The sequence below is a fragment of the Portunus trituberculatus genome, chromosome 21 (assembly GCF_017591435.1).
Source record: "Portunus trituberculatus isolate SZX2019 chromosome 21, ASM1759143v1, whole genome shotgun sequence".
Classification (NCBI taxonomy): Eukaryota; Metazoa; Arthropoda; class Malacostraca; order Decapoda; family Portunidae; genus Portunus; species Portunus trituberculatus.
The window spans coordinates 2,644,839-2,669,680 of NC_059275.1; the positions used below are offsets into that span (position 1 = coordinate 2,644,839).

At 42.2% G+C, this 24,842-nt stretch overlaps 1 protein-coding gene across 1 annotated transcript in view; it reads right to left on the reverse strand.

Annotated features, from left to right (window-relative positions):
- Positions 1 to 1,003: 1,003 nt before the first annotated feature.
- LOC123507093 overlaps positions 1,004 to 24,842 on the reverse strand; it is a 30,326-nt gene continuing 6,487 nt past the window's right edge. Inside the window, exons 2-4 of the mRNA XM_045259654.1 lie at positions 22,236 to 22,360; positions 21,272 to 21,641; positions 1,004 to 1,162 (exon numbers count right to left, since the gene is read on the reverse strand). Coding sequence (XP_045115589.1) covers positions 1,146 to 1,162; positions 21,272 to 21,641; positions 22,236 to 22,360 — 512 coding nt within the window. The 3' untranslated portion in view covers positions 1,004 to 1,145. The remainder of the gene's footprint in view (positions 1,163 to 21,271; positions 21,642 to 22,235; positions 22,361 to 24,842) is intronic.

A 24,842-nucleotide genomic window follows, 5' to 3' on the forward strand; every position in this document is an offset into this window, starting at 1 on the left:
AGAGAGAGAGAGAGAGAGCGCAGACAAGATGGGACGTGTCGTGTGTGTGTGTGTGTGTGTGTGTGTGTGTGTGTGTGTGTGTGTGTGTGTGTGTGTGTGTGTGTATGTTGATTTTAAATGATGGACACACACACACACACACACACACACACACAGTAAATATTGTCTTGTCAACGCTGAATCCTGAGTTTCTTTTTCTCTCTCTCTCTCTCTCTCTCTCTCTCTCTCTCTCTCTCTCTCTCTCTCTCTCTCTGATGTTGGTATTTGGAAGTTTTAAAGAAATACAAGGTTGCTTGAAATTCATTATTTACATTGCGTCTTGGACCTTGGGAATAAAAAGTGTTGTTTTGTTCTTCTTTGGTTATTACTTGGATGCAGCAGCAGTAGTAGTAGTAGTAGTAGTAGTAGTAGTAGTAGTAGTAGTAGTAGTAGTAGTAGTAGTAGTGGTAGTAGCAGCGGTAGTAGTAGTAGTAGACATTTTATAATACCAGTAACATCAACACCACTACTTTTTAGAGAGTACATTTATTTTTCTTGAAGCTATGAACTTATATATCTATTGAGTTAAGTGAAGAAAAATAAATGTACTTGAAGAAAATTTAAGTGTCGGGAAGGTTTAGTGGCGGCGGGGGGGGGGGGCAGGGCTGCCAACCGAACTAGCAGTTTCGGCCTGGATTCTTTGGATGAACGGACGATAGTTGAAGTGTTTCATTTATCTAATTATTTTTTTCTTTACGTTTCTGGTGACAGATTTCTATGAGTTCTACATTATGGACAGGACCAACACTATCGAGGACCCACAAATCATTGTTGTGGCGTTTAGAAAATAGAGAGAGAAAATAGAGAGCAAAGCGTTTCTCAAGGCTTAGAATACACAAACAGACAGACACGGACACGCATAAAGACACAGACAGGCACACACGGACACGCACAAACACAGACAGGCACACATGGGCACTCGCAAACACAGACAGACAATCGTAACACTCACTCTAGTCTCCGTCAGGTTAAGAAGGGCGGAGAGGTCTGCCACGTCGCAGGAAGAGAGGTACTGGGACTGTCTGAAGCGGGTCTCAAGGGCGGCCAGCTGCGTGGAGGAGAAGGGAACGCGGGGATTGCGCCCAAGCTTTCTCTTCTGCCCTCCCTCACGGCGCTTTCACTCCTGCAGAAGGGATGAGGTGCTGTAGAGTGATGGTGAATGGTGAAATTTGAACGTGTATGAAACTATAGCGTGTTTTTGGGCGGCATGAGATTAGATTTTGCTTATTCTTCTGCCCTCCCTCACGGCGCTTCACTCCTGCAGAAGGAGCCTGGTCCAACCATTAAATATCATGGCCTGATAGGAAAAAGTGATCACGTGGTTCTGGAAGTTGAATTAGGAAATTGGAAAATATTGAAATGCAAAAAAGGATCACAAACAAGGAAGATTGAATTACGCCAAGCCAAATTTTGAAGGATAAGTAAATATTTTGGTAGTATTGATTTAAAGAAAACCAGTGCAAGAGAAGTATGAAATATTCCTAGAAAAGTACAACAATAAAGGGTGAAGAGATTATGTTCCTTTACACAGAGAGAGTAAAGGAAAGCAAACACACGTGCAAAAGCAAAGAAGTGTAAGGATGTAGCTTGGAATAAATCAAAGAAGCACTGAAAAGAAGAAAAGAAGAAGCAATATAAAGAGGCACGAAATGAAGATGGAATAAGAAGGAGAAGAAGAGAAAGTTCGAAAGGGATGCAGTAAAGAGATCTGAAGAAGGATCCAAGCTTTTTTACTCGTATATAAATGGAAAGATGACGAACAGAGAGCCCATCACTAAGTCAATTAAGGGAAATAGGATATATGAAACAACGGCAGAAGTGAGTGAACTTATGAATGAAGCCTTTAGATCAGTATTGAATGTAGGAGATTTCATAGAAGCAAATTACAAAGTGACGCAGGAAGGGTTAAGAAACGTTATGGTGAAAAAAAAAAATTACCAAATTATTAGAAAAGGTGGACGTCAGAAAAGCAATGGGGCAAGATGAAGAGTCAGGATAGACACTGAAGAAATGTAGAGAACAGCTGGTTGAATCAATTTGTGATGTGATCAACAGCTCTTTGATGGAAGAGAAAGTACCAAGAGAGTGGTAAAGAGGAAATTTAGCGTCTATATACAAAAGAGGAAAAAGACCGAGTCCCTAGATTATAGACCAGTGTAACTGACTAGTGTTGTGGGAAAGGTCTGCAAAATTGGGATCAAAGAAAATGGCTGGAATATCTGGAGGAAAATCATATTATAAATAACTGCCAATTTGGTTTTAGAAATCAAATTTACAAAGTTTCTGTACAATAGTGATAGATGAGGTACAAGGAAGAGATAGATAGATTGACACAGTGTATTTGGATATTAGAAAAAGCTTTTGACAGAGTGCCACATAAAGAAACTCCTATAGAAGATAAAGCACACATGAGGAATACAAGGAAGTATCTTAAGTTGGATGAGAGACTACTTAACGTATAAAGAGAAATGAGGACTGTGGTAAGAGACATCTCAAGTTGTTGGAGAACAGTAACTAGTGGCATACCACAAGGATCAGTGCTGGCACCAATAATGTTCCAAACATATATTAATGATATACGAGAGGGCTTGAGTAGCTACATAAATTTGTTTGCAGGTGATGCGAAACTCTTGAGAGTAATAAAGAGCAATGAGGACTGTATGGAATTGCAGAGAGATATTGACACGAACTGGGAGTGGAGCCAAAAAGTGGCGATTAGGATTTAATGCCAAGAAATGCCATGTGATGGAAATGAGTAAAAATAATAGAACAACGTGGGTATACAAAATGAGAGAAGAAATTATAATGAAGAGAAAGGAAGAGAAAGACCTGGGAGTAGTTATACAAGACACCATGAACCAAGAAAGACATAAATATGTTTTTTACTTCAACATATAAGAAACTAAACACTATCAGGGTGGCGTTTAACTACATGGATAAGAGTATGATGAAAAAAATATCATAGCAACTGTAATAAGACCCAGACTTGAATGCAGCAATGGTATGCAAAAGAAAATTAAGAAATTAAAATTAATCCAAAGAAGAGCTACAAAGATGGTGCCAGAGATGAAGGAACTTACCTATGAAGAAAGCCTGAAGGAAAACGAACTACCAACTTTGAAAGATAGACGGGAGAAAGATCTAATAACGATGTATAAGATAGAAACACATATAGAGGAGATACACAGACAAGATCTGGTATCACTGACAAAAGATGAAGATAGACGGACGAGAGGACAATCCAAGATCATGAAAAGTCATTGTTTAATTAACATTAAAAAGTTTACGTAGTTTTCCACATAGAACGGTGGATATCAGGAACAGCTCTAGTGAAGAAATTGTAGCAGCAGAAATGTGCTTTGATTTAAGGAAAAGTTGGATAAAAGCAGATATGGAGACAGGTCACTATGAGCCATGCTCGAACCCTGTAATATACAACTAGGCAAATACACACTCACACACACACACACACACACACACACACACACACACACACACACACACACACACACACACACACACAAGGGGCACAATATCTGACACACAATACAACGCACACGCACACAGCATGTTTATGCACGCGCATATACACACGCACAATGTCCCACACATATAATAATAGGAACACACACACACACACACACACACACACACACACACACACACACAGAAAGAAAAGAAAGAAAGAAAGAAATAATGAATGAATATGCTGAAAGAGAAAGATGGACTGGCTGTTAGATAAATAGATGAACAAAAAAGGAAAAGGAAAAAAAAAAAAAACACGAAATAAGGAACGAATGAAATAAAAAACATATAGAATGAAAAAAAAGGAAAGAAAAATAGAATTAACGAATAAATGAAAGAAAATAAAACGAAAAATAGGAAAAACGCCACTTAATTTCACCACCACCACCACCACCACCACCACCACCACTACCCTGCTGTCACCACCATCACTGCCTCCTGTCATCACACGTCACTTTATTGCTCACCCACGCGTAACCACCACCATCACCACCACCACCACCACCACCGCAGCAGTGACCACCCAGCCTCCCTCGCGTGTGGCCGTGTGGTAGGAGGGGGAGTGGTGACGGTCATGGTGGCGTGGGAACGAGTGTGGCGTGGTTGCTTACTGGTTGTTGATGGGTGGTAGTTAACTGGTGATTAGCGATGGTGGCTGTTAAGGTTGTGTGTGTGTGTGTGTGTGTGTGTGTGTGTGTGTGTGTGTGTGTGTGTGTGTGTGTGTGTGTGTGAGAGAGAGAGAGAGAGAGAGAGAGAGAGGTATGAAATGCGATGGTAGTTTACAAGGATAAGATATTAATTATAAATAGAAGAGGAGAGGGCAAGATGGGAGAGCTGATAACGCAGGAGGGAGAGGAAGGGAAGGGGAGGGGGAAGGGGAGGGGGAAAGGGAGAGGAGAGGGAGAGGGAGAGGGAAGGCCAAACTTGGACTTCCAGGTAATGAGGATGTTCCCCCCCTTCACCCACCAGCCTTCTATCACCTGCAGGTAGCCAGTGTACAAGGGAAGGGGACGAAATAAGTTTAAATACCAGATTGTGAAGAGATTTAGGTGGGAAGATTACTTATCAGGACACACACACACACACACACACACACACACACACACACACACACACACACACACACACGAATGACACTGTGAACCTTAATGCAGTGTCGAAAATACGTAATAATTTTTTTTTTTCATTTCATTTTCTTTTTTCTTTTATTATTGTCAAACAGAACTTCTCATTTAGAATTTACTGAACTGTTCCCCAGTAAAAAAAAAAAAATAATTAAACTTTCCTGCGGCAACGACGATTCTCTTTATGTTCTTTTTAAATTGGCTACAGAATCTATGAGGGAAGAAAAATAAAAAACATAATACAGAGATAGAAGAAAAAAATGTTGAAAAAAAGTTAGAACAAGGAAAAATGAGATGTAAAAGAAGAAAATTACAGCAAAATTACAAAAACAAAAGACAGACATAACGGAGGATAGAATAGACATAGAGACAAATGGATAGATAGATAAACAGACAAAATTTAATATACCAAGAAAATGAACAAAAGGTGATAGGAAAAAGAGGAACAGACGGCACATTACGAAAAATATATGCAGAGAGAGAGAGAGAGAGAGAGAGAGAGAGAGATTAGCGGGTGTCCTCTCACTGCTGCGCCCACACTAGGATTTATAGGCAGAGGAAATATCAGAGTAAATAAAAGGATTAAGAGACGGGATGTAGATTTGTAGATTTGCCGATTACTGGTGTTTGGTTTGGCATTAGTGTGATTATGATTGTTGTTGTTGTTGATGATATTTTAGTGGTAGTAGTAGTAGTAGTAGTAGTAGTAGTAGGAGGAGGAGGAGGAGGAGGAGGAGGAGGAGGAGGAGGAGGAGGAGGAGGAGGAGGAGCAGAAGAGGAATATTGTTTTGTTAATTACTACTAAGAAAAAAGAGAAGAAGCTGAAAAGAATGAGAAAAGAAAAATAACAATAATAAAAATCTTTAAAAATATGAAAATAGGAATAACAAGAAGACAAGAAACTAAAAAATAAAAAGGGAAAAAAAAAAAACATTTCAAAGTGGGAATTGCATTAAAAACTCTATTTAACAACCTCAAATCCACCACCACCACCACCACCACCACCACCACCACCACAACCCCAGCCCTTGGTAAGCCACAGCTATGCACTTCCCCCCCACCCTCCTCCCTCTACCACCCCGCCAACCCTCCCTCCTACCACCCCCACCATCTAGAACACGCTATGGGAGTCATCTGACCTAACCTGCTGCCCTCTGTTGGTCTATACCTTACCTGTGTCACCCCCCTTTCTCCCTCTCTCTCTCTCTCTCTCTCTCTCTCTCTCTCTCTCTCTCTGGGTTCGTTTACTTTTGGTTTTTCTTGCTTTTTTCTTGATCTTTTTTTGTGTTTATTTTTTTCAGTTTTTTTCCGTGGTGAATTTTTTTGTTTTATTTTGTATTAGTGTTTTTGTTATTTTGTATTTTTTTCTAGGCTTTTTTCTTTTTCTGATTGTTTATATTGTCAGTGTGTGTGTGTGTGTGTGTGTGTGTGTGTGTGTGTGTGTGTGTGTGTGTGTGTGTGTGTGTGTGTTGTGTGTTCAACGTACTTCTTTCCTTTAGAGACGTGTATTATAACCAGACAGTTCCGTATTTCGAAAGAATAAATCAAACTTCATTCTTTATCAGTAGTACTGTTTTTCAATGGCCACCGATATAATGATAAGTTTATTGCACTCCTTATGACGATGTGGAAACCTTATGAAGCTATCACTGACACATCCTTGAAGCAAATCTTGATAACTTCCAGCTGTAGTTTGCTGAAAGAAGTCGTAGATGTGACGAAGTGCTTAGGTTAGGTTAGGTTTGGTTAGGTTAGGTTAGGTTAGGTTTGGTTTGGTTAGGTTAGGTTGGGTTAGGTTAGGTTAGGTTTGGTTTGGTTAGGTTAGGTTGGGTTGGGTTAGGTTAGGTTAGGTTGGGTTTGGTTGGGTTGGGTTAGGTTTGAAGCATACGAGCATCAGTTCTTTTTCTTCTCAAACCATCACTGGCACCGTGACGCAACAATCTTGAAACAAAATTTGATGCGTTTCTCCATAAATTGTTAAAACAAGACAGAGAAATTATGATTTTTCTTAAGAATTCAAACATTAATCCTTTATCCTCTCAAAGTCGCCGTGGTACAGTGGAACCATGAGTGTTTCGGGATCCGAGGGGTCTCCAAGCGCACGGGTTCGATTCCTGTCCACGGTCCGAGTGTAGGTTGGGCTTCCTCACTCGGGGGAACGGTTTCCTAGCGGGTGGGCTTTGAAATAGGAGGTGCCCTACAAAGTATCCCCTTTAGCCCATAAATTCCCGTGAAAAGTCCACATGGTATAAATAACAATAAAAAAAAAGAACATCACTGGCGCCGTGTCAAGAAAAAAAAAAAAAAAAGTCTCGAGGAAAACCCTGATAATTTCCAAATGAAGCTTGTTCAGAGAAGCCGAAGTTATGACGTTGCGTTAGAACATGAACATAAATTCTCAAACTATCACTTAAATATTACTGACGAAAACCCTGATCACTTACAGCCTGTTTAAAGAAGTTCAAGATACGTATGACGAAACGCTTAGGAATACAAATATTAATCTTGTATCTGTGTGTATGTATGTGAGTGTGTGTGTGTGTGTGTGTCTTTCTCTCTCTTCTTGCCACAGCGCTCGGATCATCAGTCATTCAGCGTGGAGAAAATGTGAAGGAGATCATAGATGTTGAAATAGAAATCAAACGCTTAATTATGAGTAAGTGGTCTGGCAGTACGAGAAAGTTGAGACACCCGCCATGTAAAAGAGTTTGAAGAGCGCATGAAATATTCCGTCACTTGGCTATGTTGTGAAGGCGGCCGAGTGACAGGAGGACAGAAGACTGGCAGGCTTGGAGAGAGAGAGAGAGAGAGAGAGAGAGAGAGAGAGAGAGAGAAGGGACCAGGAAGGGGGGAGGGACGGGAGAAGGTGGGAAGGAGGAAGGGAGGGAAGGAGGGAGGAAGGAGGAGGAGGAGAGAGAGGAAGGAAGAGAGAGAGAGAGAGAGAGAGAGAGAGAGAGAGTGTGTAAATTGTACAGCGTTTTGAAGGTTATGGCTTAAAGATTGTGTGTGTAATTCACCTCCTCGGTCGTCTGCTGGTCACCCAGCCAGTCTTCCCCATTACGGAGCGAGCTCAGAGCTCATAGACCGATCTTCGGGTAGGACTGAGACCACAACATACTCCACACACCGAGAAAGCGAGGCCACAACCCCTCGAGTTACTTCCCGTACCTATTTACTGCTAGGTGAACAAGGACTACACATTAAGAGGCTTGCCCATTTGCCTCGCCACTTCCGGGACTCGAACCCGGACCCTCTCGAGTGTGAGTCGAGTGTACTAACCACTACACTACGCGGTGTGTGTATATTATTATTACTGTTTGTGTGTGTTTCACTGTTTGATCTGCTGCAGTCTCTGACGAGACAGCCAGACGTTACCTTACGGAACGAGCTCAGAGCTCATTATTTTCGATCTTCGGATAGGCCTGAGACCAGGCACACACCACACACCGGGACAACAAGGTCATAACTCCTCGATTTACATCCCGTACCTACTCACTGCTAGGTGAACAGGGGCTACACGTGAAAGGAGACACACCCAAATATCTCCACCCGGCCGGGGAATCGAACCCCGGTCCTCTGGCTTGTGAAGCCAGCGCTCTAACCACTGAGCTACCGGTGTGTGTGTGTGTGTGTGTGTGTGTGTTTGTTTGCCCTTCAAATTGAAAAGCACAACGTCAAGTCTTCGTCAAAATGTAGCGACGTAACTTTTTTTCCGCGAACATACGGCGTGAATTCATTACCGCGAAGTTTGAGGAGTAAGCGAACCCCGAGACCAATAATGCAAAACACGTCCAAAGTAATAATGACGATCAGAATAATAAGCAGTGAAAAAATGGTGACATACACACTGATGATATATATTTGTGCTTCCTTTACGATACTGTGTGTGGAGTGGGAGGGGGTGTGTGTGGGAGGGAGGGCGAAGCAGGGGGGGGAGGAAGGAAGAAAGCGAACGCAGAATACATGAATGCAAATCGCTGGGTGTGATAATAATGAGGATGATGCGCATAAAGAAAATGGTGATGTATTTTGTAATTTTTGTACCATTTGTGCTTTTTTTTTTTTTTTACGACATTGTTCCGCAGAGGAGGAAGGAGAGACGAGACATATAAGGGACGAGAGACAACATTAGTGCAAAACGGTCGAAGTAATAACAGTTTTAACACGCAGCAAAATGTACGGTTTTAATTATGTTTTTTTTTTTTTTCGAAGCATTTCTGGGAGAAGCGAAAGAACTGAGGAGGCAATAGTGGCTGGAAAGTACTCAAAATAATTCTGCAAATATAGAGAAAAGATTGATTTTTCAACAGTAATGCATATTGTGAATTCACCTGTACCTTTTCCTATATATGTATTGCTTTTTTTTTTTTCTTTTTCTTGTGGGGTTAAGCAAACAAACCCAGAAAAAAAATATATTGCACCGATGATGATGCTACTACTACTACTACTACTACTACTACTACTACTACTACTACTACTACAAAGAAAGAAAACTTGTTGCATCGAAGGTGAAACATGAAATAATTTGAAGGTGTGTTGGTCTGATATTAGTTAAAGCCTGACTATTTTCCGTTACAATGACAAAAAATGACTAATGTTAGAAGGAAAGTGAATGGATACAGTGAACAATGAACTGATACTGAAAATGAACGATAAACACTGTAGGTCTTCCTTACGTTTCAATATTTTTCTGCCATTAATATTTTCTTTTCCGCTGCCATCAACGGGTTTCATACAACGCCAGTTTTCGACGCTAATATTGTGGCACAGGGGTTCTCAACCTGGGGTACGCGTACCCCCAGGGGTACGTGAGAGGAATTTTTGGGGTACGTGGCGGGTTTCTCAAAATGCTTCAGTTTTAAATAGCAGCAAATTCGTTTGTAGTATACAATGTGTCCTTCACTAGAACCAGGACACGTTAACAACGTTAACAAGGAAACTCTTGGAGTTATATCACTTGAGAGGAAGCTCTCTTGGATTACAGTTGCCACACAACCTTGCAAACCTATATTTGCTCCGATTTCTTATTTTATATGTTATTCACACACACAGTGACTTATTTATCACTGTTACTAGTTACAAGTTGCAACTAGCTGCAAGCAACACTAGTTCACTGCCATAATGATCGAAAATTGTCTGATATAGTTCCTTTTTGGTAAATGCATTGCATGTTAGTCACATATAGTGTCTCCCTGTGAGGTACCAGTTCCTATCGACACTACCTCATAGAAACATACTAATATTAATTAAAAATTGTGTCTGCTCCACATATATAACACAATTTAAACTTAATAAACTAAGTCAATAAACCATGCATTTATTGTTACCCTTCCTGACGCTGCATTGTGGGTAAGGGTACGTGATCAATACTGAAAGACTTCGAGGGTACATCACATTAAAAGGTTGAGAAGAAGAAGAATTAACCTGTGCAGAAGCGAGGTGAAATGTGTGTTAAGGTTCCGTGCTGTCTTTAAGTCTCTAGAAATGAAAGATCTTGGTACACCAGACAATTATGTTTTGCTCTATATTATGATGTCAGTCGTATAAACTCAAGTAACTATAAAGAAATACCATGGTAGAATAAGAACAGAAAAATACTGGTAGGAGTAAAACCCTGGCAAATCAATAGATACATCGTAATACAGTGTTTAGAGACGATTACTCTGTACCGCGAGACGATACTGACTCTCTCCTGCGAACACTGAAATTGTGACAGTTTGGGTCCTCTCCTATTGATATTAATCAAAGTATTGCGATTTATTCACAATAGTAATATATTACACTCCGACGGAACACGGGCCTAATGTGTTTGAGATGTGGCATTTTGTTATAGTACATTTCGCTCTATATAGCGACTGTTTAGGACTAAAAAACTGTAGCTTCAGGTAGATATTCAATAATGTTATCTATCGATTTTCAGTCTTAAAGTAGGGAAAATTACGAATATTGATGCATTTCTTTTATAGTCCTCCTTGCTTCTCGAAAAGGTGCACGAATTTAGAAAAGGTTGAAGAACACTAAACTGTACCCTGAAAAAAATACAGTAAAAAGATAAGATAAAATGACCAACATCTCTATTATTACGGAAGCTAATAATAATACCAAGACTAATTAAGTAATTCAGAGATAACGAAACGAACGACGATCACGAGAGCTTCCACGATAACAGTGTGTACGATAAGATTTGATTCCAGATTCCTCGATAGCGCTCCGAGTTTCCAAGATAACAATGGCATTCCAGTTTCCTCGATAGCGATGCAAGTTTCCAAAATGACGATGCCTTTCCATGATAAAGATGCCCTTCCAGTTTCCAAGATAATAATGCGAGTTTCCACGATCAAGATGCAATTCCAGTTTCCACGGGAACGATGCGGGTTTCCACGATGTCGATGCGGTTCCAGTCCTCACGATGCGATTTCAAGACACAATATTGAAGTCCACTTGCCTACACAGGTACTGGGACGAACCCTTTCACCCGTAAGGATCCACCCAACACCCTTGAGTGCGAGTAAAGTGACGCTGCCACCTTCCTGCGCTGCAATTGAAGTCCACTTGCCTACACAGGTACTGGGATGAACCCTTTCACCCCGTAAGGTCCACCCACACCCTTAGGTGCGAGGAGAGTGGCGCTGCCACCTCACTGCGACGCAATTGAAGTTCACTTGCCTACACAGGTACTGGGGCGAACCCTTTCACCCCGTAAGAGTTCACCCCAGACCCGTGAGTGCGAGGAGAGTGACGCTGCCACCTTACTGCGCCTCACACGGGTAGCCATGAGCATAACCCGCCACACTCCACTCCCCAAACACTGTCAGTGAGTCCTTTTCACCCCGTAAAGGACCACTGGTACGGTCAGTGCCTGGCTCATGGCGCACAGCGTGCCCTCGTTCATGGCGAGTTGTTCAGCCCGATGTCATTATAAGCAGAGGTCCTGTACACACCACTCACCACCAGACTCTATGCAAGGAGCCCTTATCACCCTTAAAGGCCCCTCACGGCATCATCTGATGGACGGTAGACACGGCACCCTGCTTAAGGCGACGCCTTGCCTAGTATGAGGCGCTGCAAGTTGACAACAATCAGTGAGCTTGAAGCCGCGAAGGAAAATGAGTCCACGCTAACAATGGGATTCCACGACAGGTTGCGATTCCAGTGTCCACGGTACAGATGTGTTTGTTGAGGATAACGATCCGTTTATCGAGGCTAACGGTGCGGCGATGGCGATGGCGAAACGATCCAAAGTATTATTACCTACACAGGTACTGGGACGAAACTTTTTACCCAGAAAGGGTCAACCCCAGTCCCGTGGTTATGAGAGCAGTGACGATGCAACCTTGCAATGCCTCACACAGGTCGCCATGAGCAATGACCCGCCACACACCACTCCCCAAACGCTGTCATGAAGTGAGTCCTTTTTACCTAACCTAACCTAACCTAACCTAACCTAACCTAACGTAAAGGACCACTGGTACTGTCAGTGCCTGGCTCATGGCACAGCGTGCCCTCGTTCATGGCGAGTTGTTCAGCCCGGTGTCATTATAAGCAGAGGTCCCGTACACACCACTCACCATCATATTCTATGCAAGGAGCCCTTATCACCCCTTTAGGGCCCCTCACGGTACCATCCGGTGAGTGGTAGACATTGATCTCTTGCTTATGGCGACCCTTGCCTAGTGTGATGCGCTGCAAGTGGACGACTAGTAGTGAAGCTTGAGGCCACCAAGGAAAAGCAGGACCTGCAGCCAGTTCCTGCCTTGGGCCCCAGGCCGGACCCGACGGCCACCTCCTTCCCCCGTGCGGCGCCCAAGGCCGTCACGGCCCTCAAACATCTTTAGGCCGAAAGTTCTCAATCGTCGTTTTAATTTTGATTCGAATATAAAATCGTCGATGGTAAATGAAAAATAGCTTTGGTGTGAAAGTGTGCAAGAGTTAGCTGATTAATGAAACAAGGTGAGGCAGCTTTGCTCCGGAGTATTTAGTGTACTTTGCATGTTGCTGCCTTGAATGTGTACGTGTTTGTAGGTAACTGGATAGAAACAGTAGACCAATGGTAGTTGTGTAGCTATTGGGGAACTTTTGAAAATTAGTTAAGCTTCTGGATAGAGTGGATGAGTGCACACAGGTTTGCGTGTCTTATACATAAACTGCCACTTGTAAACATAAATTTTTCTATTTCATGCTCTTAGAAAAAGCAAACTTAGTTTTCTTTATTTCCCTGATCACAATGACGTGTAAATATCAATGTTTCAATCATAAGGAAACACTAGGAGAGGACCCAAACTCCCGTTGAAGTTGCCAGATTCAACAGATATCGTAATATTTCACAGAAAAGATGGTCAACTGCATATCGTATATTTTTGGATATTCTTTTGTCACATAAGGAGATATCAAGATAGGTAAAGTATTTCTAAACATGTATCTACGACAAAAACGCTATAATAGTAGAGTTAGGTTATAACTATGCATTGTGTTTTTTTATATACCATCTTGCTCTATTCCTGGGACAAAGATTACTTCTTCCTCAATTGATAACTCCAAGTTAGTATGATATTTTCTTTCCTTCTAGGTTAATAAGTAGACTACAAGACACCATGAACCTATGAAGCCCCGTAAATGAGATTATTTTCATAACTTAGAAATCAAAGTCTGATAATGAGATTGTCTATTGCCAACCAAACCGTTCTGCATAGACGTCTTCAGCGTCATAGAGACCTAATGATGTTAGGTCATGGACAGTGGCCATCCTGACAGCGCGAAACCACAGGGGGTTCATAAGAAGATTTCCAGGGGTACTTAGATGGCTGATCTAATAAAATCCTTTGCAATACCATTGTATATTGAGTTCCATGTTCCATGTGACAATACTGGGGGTACTGGTAGATGGTCTTATAACTCAGGGGGGTTCTTAACGATAAAAAGGTTGAGAACCCCTGTTGTGGCAGATGATAACCGAGGCACTTTAGTCTAAACGAAGAGCTCGAGAAGTGTCACTGCAAGATACAACACATAAAGTAGCGACGCGAAATGCTAAATCTGCTTCATCTGTCTCTTTTTAACCCCTTCAGTACCAGGACATGTTTTCATATCCATTCTGCTTAATATTTGGAGAGTTTATACAGCTTCAGAAACTTAAGTGAGGGTTTGAATGGCGAAGGCTCTGGACAATAATCTTCTAAGAACCTTCATAGACGCCTCTTAATGTAAATAAAATCGTCTAATCACAACCAAAACTCAAGGTAAAAATACGTCCCACTACTGAAGAGGTTAAACCGCCTCCCAGTTATTGGTTGTACACAGGGACTCTAACGCCACTATGTATGAAGTTGTTTCCTGTACATATGAGAGTCCTGTTTGTATATAACATCTACACAGAATGGAGTCATCCTCAAGATCTACAGTAGTCAATCTCAGTTCGCCTTAGCATCTCTTGTGTAATTAACTCAGCCTCTCATATTATTTCATTGCACAGTCACACCTTTAGCTGTCTTTTAATACATTTTTCTCTTGATATATCCTGCTTTTCATAGCTTGCTAGTTGTTCTGTGTACTGCACGACAAAATGAAATATATAATAGTACTTTTTATTGAGTAAGGTTCTGTGGGGACTGGAGAGAGGCGTCAGACAAGGGGATTTCTGTCACCTTTTCACATTAACATCACTATTAAGAAATTGTTAAAACGCTCACATTGGATACTGCTCTACAAATATTCAGAGTGATATTAGCCTACTCAAATTCCTCGACGTTACTCAAAGAAAAAAAGTAAATAAATAAAAAAAAAAAAAACTATACCGTAACTCGACATGATGGCTCGTCGACTGCTAATGATGAACAGAACAAATGAAATGTGTAGTATCTAGCCCCGGACATTCTTGAATAACAGAAACCGTCAAAAAGGAAAGTGACACAATGCGGAGAGTCTAGACTGTTTTTGACATGTTTGTTTTAACTTCGAGTATACAGTTGGAATATAGTTTTCGGACTTGACAATGCTGATTCATTTAATTATATTCTAACGATTTCGAGCCTGTTGATAAGACGCATTTTTACATGTTTTAATCTTAGCACTCCATTACTAAGCCGGCGAAGGATGAAAAGTAGATACAGGTATATGTTAAGGTAGATACAGGTATATGATAAAGTAGATACGTATATGTTACCCAGGGACCTCTACGCCAGAACCATAGGAAAACTACACGCACTCACCAACCTCAACCCTATCAACATAACACTGCATACAAGAGAAAATCAACTAAAAAACAAACTACTACACTCAAAGACACTACACAATACATGAACCTCCACGTGCAGGCCTAATAGCTTCTTGCACCTTCCATTATTTTCCTGTGTTCCTATATTTCCTACAGAACCATCACTCCTCTTTCAATTCTACAACTCTCAAAGATCTCAGGACTGACTTAGGGAGGCATCCAAACGACTCTGTGAAGTGGTAGTTTTTTTTTTTTTTTTATATATATATATATGTAAGAGAGGAAAGCTGGCCATGGGGAAATTAACACGAAAAAAAAAAGGCCAACATAGATGCCAATTCCCCTGCAGATCTAAGAGAGTTAGCCAAAAATAGGGATAAATGTCTTGAAACCTCCCTCTTAAATGCCACTAGTATGAACTCATTTGAAGACACTTATCTTGCAACTTTGAATAATCCAATGGGCTCTTGTCTCTAGGGATTGGCACCTCAGTAAATTTTTATCAATCTTTTTATCTTATCTAATTTATTTATCTATTATCATTTATCCATTTATTCGCTAGTTTTTTTTTTTTTTGTTCCTTTTTGTTGATCAAGGCCAGAGCTCTCTTACATAGAAAAAATAAGATAAACAAATAGATATCATGCAGACTCATTTCGTTTAATTATTCCCACAACATCACGCTGCCTTTGTCACTCAATCAACTCAAACTGTGCTGGATTTAAGTTCACCCTTACTGAGATACGGAAACTGCAGAGGTGGTTTACTGTCGCCACCACTACCACCACCACCGCCACCACTTTTAGTCACTACTGCCGTTCAAATTAGTGCATGTGGTAGAAATGGTGGTGGAAGTAGTAGTAGTAGTAGTAGTAGTAGTAGTAGTAGTAGTAGTAGTAGTAGTAGTAGTAGTAGTAGCAGCAGCAGCATTACTAGTAGCAGTAGTAGTAGTAGATTTCGGATTGGGGCAGATAAAATTTAGTAGTGTTCAGTGCCTCAAAAATCAATTGCTCCGTCTATCAGCTCGACACAACCATCCAAACAACTATCCCCTCTTTATCAATAACACTCAGCTGTCCCCATGTTTTACACTGAATATCCTCAGTCTTTCCTTTATTCATAATTTAAACTGGACACTTCATATCTCATCTCTTGCTGAAACAGTTTCTATGAAGTTAGGCGTTCCAAGGAGTCTCAGCTAGTTTTTCTCGCCCCTCTAACTGCTAACTCTGTATCCGTCCTTGCATGGAGTAATCTTCGCATGTTTTTTTTTTTTTTTTTTTGGGGGGGGTTCCATTCACATAGTTTTGTTAGATTGGGTGGAATAAAAAAGCTTTTCGTCTCATCAACTCCCCTCCTCTGACTGACTGTCTTCAGCCTCTTTCTCATCGCCGAAATGTTGCATCTCTCTATCTTTTATCGCTATTTTCATGCTAACTGTTCTACTGATCTTGCTAACTGCATGCCTCCCCTCCTCCTGCGGCCTCGCTGCACAAGGCTTTCTTTTTCCTCTCACCCCTATTCTGTCCAACTCTCTAACACAAGAGTTAACCAGTATTCTCAATCATTCATACCTTTCTCTGGTAAACTCTGGGACTCCTGTCTGCTTCTGAATTTCCATCTTTGTACAACTTGACTTCTTTTAAGAGGGAGGTTACGAGACATTTGAGCCTGACTTTTGGATAACTCTTATTATCTTTAAGGAAACAGGCAATCCAGTGGGCCTTTTTTTTTATAATTTTGTTGCCCTTGGCCAGTCCCCCTTCTTGCATAAAAAAATAGTAGTAGTAGTAGTAGTAGTAGTAGTAGTAGTAGTAGTAGTAGTAGTAGTAGTAGTAGTAGTAGCAGTAGTAGTAGTAGTAGTAGTAGTAATAGTAGCAGTAGTAGTAGTAGTAGTAGTAGTAGTAGTAGTAGTTACTAATGGTCGTAACTCTATCAAGCACTTTCAAATTTATGTCGAAAAAGAGAGAGGAATGTGTGTGTGTGTGTGTGTGTGTGTGTGTGTGTGTGTGTGTGTGTGTGTGTGTGTGTGTCTCTGTTTTAGCCTTGGGCAGATGACACTATATCCTAATTATGTCCCTCCGTCCTTGCCTCACCTCTCCCTTCCTCCTTCCCTCCCTCCCTTCCTCCTTCCCTCCTTCCGCCTTGAGGCATTTTCCTCCTCTCCTTTCCTCTCACTTTCTCCATTCTTCCCTTCTTCCTTCCTATTCCATTTCTTCCTCATATTTTCTTCACTTACTCTTTTCATTCTATTTAATTTCTTCATCTTTATTTTAATCTTGTTTTTTTTTCACTTCCTCCGTTCTGTTTCCATGTGTGTGTGTGTGTGTGAGAGAGAGAGAGAGAGAGAGAGAGAGAGAGAGAGAGAGAGAGTTAGCGTTCCCTCGCCTGGTGGATGTAAATCTATCTCCCACCACCGCTATTTTCACCGTGTCACTCCGCCATACCCTCCCTGCCGTCACCCTGGCCGCTTGTTATTTTCACCAAGAATTTGTGGAAGTAGTATCAACGCCATTATTATTATTATTACTATTATTATTATTATCATTATTATTGTTACTATTACTATTGTTATTATTATTATTATTATTATTATTATTATTATTATTATTATTATTATTATTATTACTATTATTATTATTATTAATATTGTTGTTGTTATTGTGAATGACTTTTCTAGAACTGTTCAATTATTTTACGTTTTCTGTTTATCATTTTTTCGTGATTGTTTTACTGAATGGAAAAAAATAATGCTGTTTATTTTTTTTTTTACATTTCTTTCTTTATTAAAAAAAGGTCACTAATTTATTCCTCGATTTTCTTTTCTTAATCTCTTTCTTAATCTTAACTTTCCTCGTGTTTATCTCTTTCTTTTAGCAATTTTTTTTCTATTCCAATCTTTAGTACAAGTTTTGCATCTTCTCCTGTTTGTTCTTTCCTTTTCATTTTTTATCTCTCTCTCTCTCTCTCTCTCTCTCTCTCTCTCTCTCTCTCTCTCTCTCTATTCTTATTCTCTTGCAAACCAACTCTTTCTTCACTCCAAAACCACAGTCTCCCTCCCTCCTCCCCTTCCTTCTCTCCGTCCCCTCCCTCCCCCTTCCTGACACCATCCCCCTCTCCCTCATCCCAGCAGGTCACTTTGCAGGCTTCTGGTGCCCGGCGGTGTGGTGGTGGTGGTGGTGGCGGCGGCGCGCGAAACGAGATAATCAGACTGACGAAATTGGCGCCCGAAATTATAGTAGACCCGTTTCTTCCTCCTCCTCCTCCTCCTCCTCCTCCTCCTCTTCTTCTTCTTCTTCTTCTTCCTCCTCCTCCTCCTCCTTTTCTCCTCTTCGTCCTATTCCTACTAATTTTTCTCCTGTCTTCTCATCCTTCTTTCTCTAATTTTTTTTTTCCAGAGAGAGAGAGAGAGAGAGAGAGAGAGATAGATAGATAGATAGATAGAGAGAGAGAGAGAGAGAGAGAGAGAGAGAGAGAGAGAGAGAGAGAGAGAGAGAGAGAGAGAGAGGGGAGGAGGATCTTTATCTTTTTTTTTTTTTTACGATAAGACCTATAGCGCCTGTAGGCACACGAGAAGAGTGTATGGGAAGCGCTGTTCAGCTTATCTACATTCCTTACAAGCCTATTAGAGCATACGGCATGGCGTTTTCAAGAATATTTTCACAGTTCCGGCAGAAGAGTTCGCAATAATTCCACATAAACAGACGGCCTTGAAAACGTGACTATTCATCCCTGCGGCCTTTGAAACCAATCGTGCTTCAAAATGTGTGTCTTATAATTCATCTGGCGACTTGAAATTAAGGGACGAGGTAAAGAGCGAGAGGTGAATGTGAGTCTTTGTGATGGCCTCCATGTATGTAAAGTCGTTATTCATTCATTTCACATTATCATACGCCTCTATTACATTCACGGGCGAGCCACTAATGATACACGTGCACTACGGAAGATTGAAAAGATACATAGTAAGCTAGAATACACATACACACACACACACACACACACACAGAGAGAGAGAGAGAGAGAGAGAGAGAGAGAGAGAGAGAGAGAGAGAGAGAGAGAGAGGAAGGGCAGGAGGGAAGGAGGCTGTTACAATATCCCAATTAGCGTGAGGAAGGTGTTAGCTGATATCACGGCTTGTGTGTACCTGGCGTGTGTGTGTGTGTGTGTGTGTGTGTGTGTGTGTGTGTGTGTGTGTGTGTGTAGTCTATTTTTTTCTCTTCTTTTTTGGTGGTGGGGAGGTGACATAGTAGAACGTAGGGGACACACACACACACACACACACACACACACACACACACACACACACACACACACACACAGAGGGAGGGTAGAGAATCGGGACAGAAGGTGCTGGGGGAGGCAGGGAGGAGAAAGAAAACAGTATAGGAAAGAGAGAAAAAAAAGTCAGATAATAATAAGAAAGGAGAGAGAGAGAAAAGGAGAGAAAAAAGGGAGACACAGAGAAACAGAGAAAGAGAGCGAGGGAGGAAGGAAGGGAGGGAGGGAGGGAGGGAGGGAGGGAGGGAGAGATGGAGGGAAAGAGGAGAAAGATGTATAAATGAATGAGGGAGAGAATAGGAAGAACTTCACCGGAGAGAGAGAGAGAGAGAGAGAGAGAGAGAGGACAACCAGGAGGGCAGGAAAATCTTTTGGGGACACTGTCCATTTCAAGTGTACTTCCACCACATTCCTCCCGCCCCTCCACGCCCCTCCCATCCCACATCACCTCTCCACACCTACCGCTCCTCCCACTTCTCTTCCCGTCCCTCAGGCCCCTCCAGTCGCCACTCAGAGCCTGTTCTAGTGGGCAGTATCATGTAGGACAAAGAAGAGTGGAAACAGTTGCATTGGAAGGCGACAGGAGGAGGAGAAGGAGGAGGAGTGTACACTATAGGAGCGAGGCCTTAGGGAAATAAAAGGAGGAAGATACAAGGGGAGCTTCATAGGGCAGTGAGGGATACAGGGGAAGGAGGAGGGGGAGGATGGAGGGGAGGGATGTAGGAGTGTTTAAGTAACAAAAGTGAGATAAGTGGTTTGTCCTGTGTCCGGAATGCCTCCAGTTTAGAAGAGGAGGAGGAGGAGGAGGAGGAGGAGGAGGAGAAGTGAGAGGGAAGGGAATGGGAAGAATTTGATCCCCCTCCTCCTTCTCTTCCTACTCTTCTATTCCTTCTTCTCCTCCTGTTAATGATCTTGCTGTTTAATTGGTGCACAGTTGTGTGTGTGTGTGTGTGTGTGTGTGTGTGTGTGTGTGTGTGTGTGTGTGATGTCATCCCTACACAATCCCACAGAGGAATGAATGAACTTATGAATGAAGACAACAGATGATATTAGAGACAAACAGGAACAGTCTTGTGTGAATCGAGTGAAGTCCTGCGGGGGTTGTAAGGCTTTCAAAATCCTACGAGCTTTAAAAGATTAGATAAAGTAAAAGATAGAGAAGATAGGTGAAAATAAACGTGTATGTGTTTATTATTATTAGCGTATTATCATTATTGTTATCATTATTATTATTTATTTATTTATTTTTATTTTTTATTTTTTACAGTGACTATCACGTATACGCCTGATTGCTTCCTGAAGCTTCCCTTGTAAGTGGATGGGCACTATTTTACACACCTCCCACACACTTACCAAGCACACACCTACAGCCACACCCACACCTCACAACACCATGTAACCTTGTGACCATACGGCAAGAAATCATGAGGTCAGGTTTGGTAGAGTTGGGTTAAACAAGGCGATGCGAAGGAATCAGTTTTCAAATAGAGTGACAGACTGATAGAATACACCCATTAACCAATTATCAGCGAGTCATTAGGAAGCTTTAAAAGATTAGACAGACTCCTGGGTGAGGACGACAGATGGAAGGAGATAGCGGTAATGTTTTGTACAGAGACTGCCTACTTGCCACCTGTAGGCCTCATGGTTTCTTGTACCAACCTCATGTTCTTAATTGAAGCTAACGAAACTACAAACCAGTCACTCAACCAATCAATTAGACAGACACAGACACAGACACAGACACAGACACAGACACTCACAAGGGAAAGAAGGAAGGAATGAAATCTATAAAAGAGAACAAATTAAACTTAAACCAAAAAAAAAAAAAAAAAATGTAGATAAATAAAATTGGAAAAAAAGAGAATGAAAATAAGATCGAAAACAATAGAAAAGAAAACGAAGGAGAAATTAATGCGAACAGGAGTTGAATAGAGGAGGCGTAGATAAAAAGAAAGAAAAATGAAAGACAAGGCAAACAGCGTGCATAAACAAACTTACCCACCCCCTTCTCTTACCCCCCCCACACACACACACACACACACACACACACACACACACACACACACACACACACACACACACAAGTACTCACGCGGGAGCTTGGGCGGGTGATAACGCGTACATTGAAGCCATTCGAAGCGACTCCCGGGATCTGACGCTGCAGGAAACTCTCCTTGTTGGTGCACTGACGAAGGAGACTCGTGCTGATCATCATACAGTCCGCCCACACTCTCCGTCTGCATGAGGGACGCGTCGTGGCCTCCTGCTGGGGGTGAAGTTGAGGAAGAAGCGCCCCTCGTGTCCTCCTGCAGATCATCGCCGCCTCCAAGCAAATCCGCAATGGTGAAGCTGCGGCGTGGCTGTGCGAGGCGGCGGGCAGGCAGCGGTGGTGTCAGCGTGTGTTTGGTTGGCGAAGGGAGGTCACGTCTCCCAAGGCCTGCGTGTAGCGTCTCCATAGGGCTCTGTGTGGATGACGAAGGTGTTAGTGGTGGTGGTGGTGGTGGTGGGTGTTGTTGTTGTTAATATGCAGTAGTTAGTACATATGAGTAGTTGTTGTTCTTGTTAGAGTAGTAGTAGTAGTAGTAGTAGTAGTAGTAGTAGTAGTAGTAGTAGTAGTAGTAGTAGTAGTTGTTGTTGTTGTTGTTGTTGTTGTTGTTGTTGTTGTGATAATATAGTGGTAGTAGTAGTAGTAGTAGTAGTAAAAAGGAGAATAATACGAACAGCAACAGCAACAGCAACAGCAACAGCAAAAGTACACTGAAAAATATCTAAACAAAATGAAAAAGAGGAACAAAGAAAGAAGAGAGAGAGAGAGATAGATAGATAGATAGATAGAGAGAGAGAGAGAGAGAGAGAGAGAGAGAGAGAGAGAGAGAGAGAGAGAGAGAGAGAGAGAGAGAGAGAGAGAGAGAGAGAGAGAGAGAGAGAGAGAGAGAGAGAGAGAACAATAAGACCAACACAAAACAAAACACACCGATATCAAATAAAAGAGAAGAAAAAATAATAAAAGGACGAGAAAAAAGAAGACAAAAGAAGAGAAGAAAGAGAAGACTCACCTGCAGAAGACCACCGCTGGAGAGTCCCTGGGCGGCCCTGTGGTGGTGGAGGCTCTGGGCGTGGGGCATGGAGGCCAGCATGGGGGGGAGGGGCAGGTAAGCGGCCGGGGTCCCAGCTGATAGTCCTGGAGGTTAACGCAGACTTTGTTACGAGGTTGCTCAAAGTGTGTGTGTGTGTGTGTGTGTGTGTGTGTGTGTGTGTGTGTGTGTGTGTGTGTGTGTGTGTGTGTAACCCTTCCTTTCCATCACTATCACCTTTTTTACGATAACTGGTCCACTTTTATCATCATCATCATCTTCATCATCTTCATCATCATCATTTTCTACTCGTCTCTTCCAGCCACTAATAATGATAATAATGGTAATAATATATCTTTTTTTGATTGTATGAATGTGTGTGTTATTTTTATTCTTTTCTGGTGATCAACATTCGCCTTTAAATTACTTTCTTTCTACCCACTTCTCTCCCTCCCTCTTTCCCTCTTCCTCTCCCACTTCCCATGCACTCCCTCCCTGACCCCACGAACACACATAAAAAAAAGATAAATAAATAAAACAGGCAAGGAAGATATTGGTGTAATCCTTTTAAGAAATCAAAGACCCCTCATGATAACCATTAGACACACTTGAAGGTTAGAACTCCATACTTGATTCCCTCTCCTTGCCAGACCTGCCCCCCCCGCCCCTCACACACAGACACAGGTAGGCAAGTATATGTAGCAATGGTATGAGTATGAGGAGGAATGTTGTAAGTAGTGGTGGTGGTGGTGGTGGTGGTGTGTTTTATTGATAAGTGAGGCTCCGTGTGTTATTGGGCCAGTAATCGCAAGGGGTAATTGGTGGAGTGATTGTCGTGGGGAGAGTAATGAGTGAGTGCAGGACATGGCGCTCCTGCATAAGTAAAGGACGTGTGCATCATTCATTCATGTCCGGTGAAAAATCGATCATGCACACACACACACACACACACACACACACACACACACACACACACACACACACACACACACACACACACACACACACACACAGCCCGGTAGCTCAGTGGTTAGAGTGCTGGCTTCACAAGCCAGAGGACCGGGGTTCGATTCCCCGGCCGGGTGGAGATATTTGGGTGTGTCTCCTTTCACGTGTAGCCCCTGTTCACCTAGCAGTGAGTAGGTACGGGATGTAAATCGAGGAGTTGTGACCTTGTTGTCCCGGTGTGTGGTGTGTGCCTGGTCTCAGACCTATCCCAAGATCGGAAATAATGAGCTCTGAGCTCGTTCCGTAGAGTAACGTCTGGCTGTCTCGTCAGAGACTGCAGCAGATCAAACAGTGAATTACACACACACACACACACACGCACACGAACACACACACACACACACACACAGTCGTCATAGTTGCATACTCTCTCTCTCTCTCTCTCACACACACACACACACACACACACGTGGTTAGCACGGTCGACTCACAATCGAGAAGGCCGGGTTCGAGGCAAATGGGCAAGCCTCTTAATGTGTGGCCCCTGTTCACCTAGAGGTAAATAGGTACGGGATGTAACTCGAGGGGTTGTGGCCTCGCTTTCCCGGTGTGTGGAGTGTGTGCTGTGGTCTCAGTCCTACTCGAAGATCGGTCTATGAGCTCTGAGCTCGCTCCGTAATGGGGAAGACTGGCTGGGTGACCAGAAGGCGACCGAGGTGAATTACACACACACACACACACACACACACACACACACACACACACACACACATTACCGTAAGCAGAGAGAGAGAGAGAGAGAGAGAGAGAGACCCATCCCACACTCACAACCACCACCACCACCGCCATTACGAAAAGATCACAGTCATTCCCTCATTACTACATAAAGAGCAAAAGTTTGGCCAGAAACTGTCCCATTACGAGGTACACTGCTTCCAAATGTATACGAATATGCCGAAGTGAAGCTACCACGCCTGTCTCTGTCACTGCTTCGCCTTCCATAAGAAAAGATACCCTTATTATCTCTCTCTCTCTCTCTCTCTCTCTCTCTCTCTCTCTCTCTCTCTCTCTCTACGACTACTTTCCAAGGCTACAAAGAAAGTTAGCCAGTCTCTCAAGATCTTTTTACCTTGTCATAATGTAAAGATCTTGCTAATTTGTCACTGAATTGTAAACCCGCTCCGAAAATACCTTCGTCTCTCTCTCTCTCTCTCTCTCTCTCTCTCTCTCTCTCTCTCTCTCTCTCTCTCTCTCTCTCTCTCTCTCAACCCGAATATTTTCAAAAGCCACGGAGATGATTAGTTCGGTTTTTAAAGACTGTCTCTCCTGTCAGTAATGTAGAAATCTCATTAATCTCTTTGTAGAACCGTAAAAAAGAAGAAAAAAACCGTTAATAATGTAGAAATCTCACTAATCTCTCTGTAAAACCGTAAAAAAAAACTTGAAATCGTGTACTTTCAGCAACCTTTTGCAATACAGCGGAGGTGCGACGCAAATGTGTCTGAGAATAGGAACCCACGAGCGAGTGAGACGGAGAGGCACTATGGAAGAGAAAGGAAGGGCAAACATTAATGATTACAGAAGAGAAGAAGAAGAAGAAGAAGAAGAAGAAAAAGAAGAAAAAGAAGAAGAAGAAGAAGA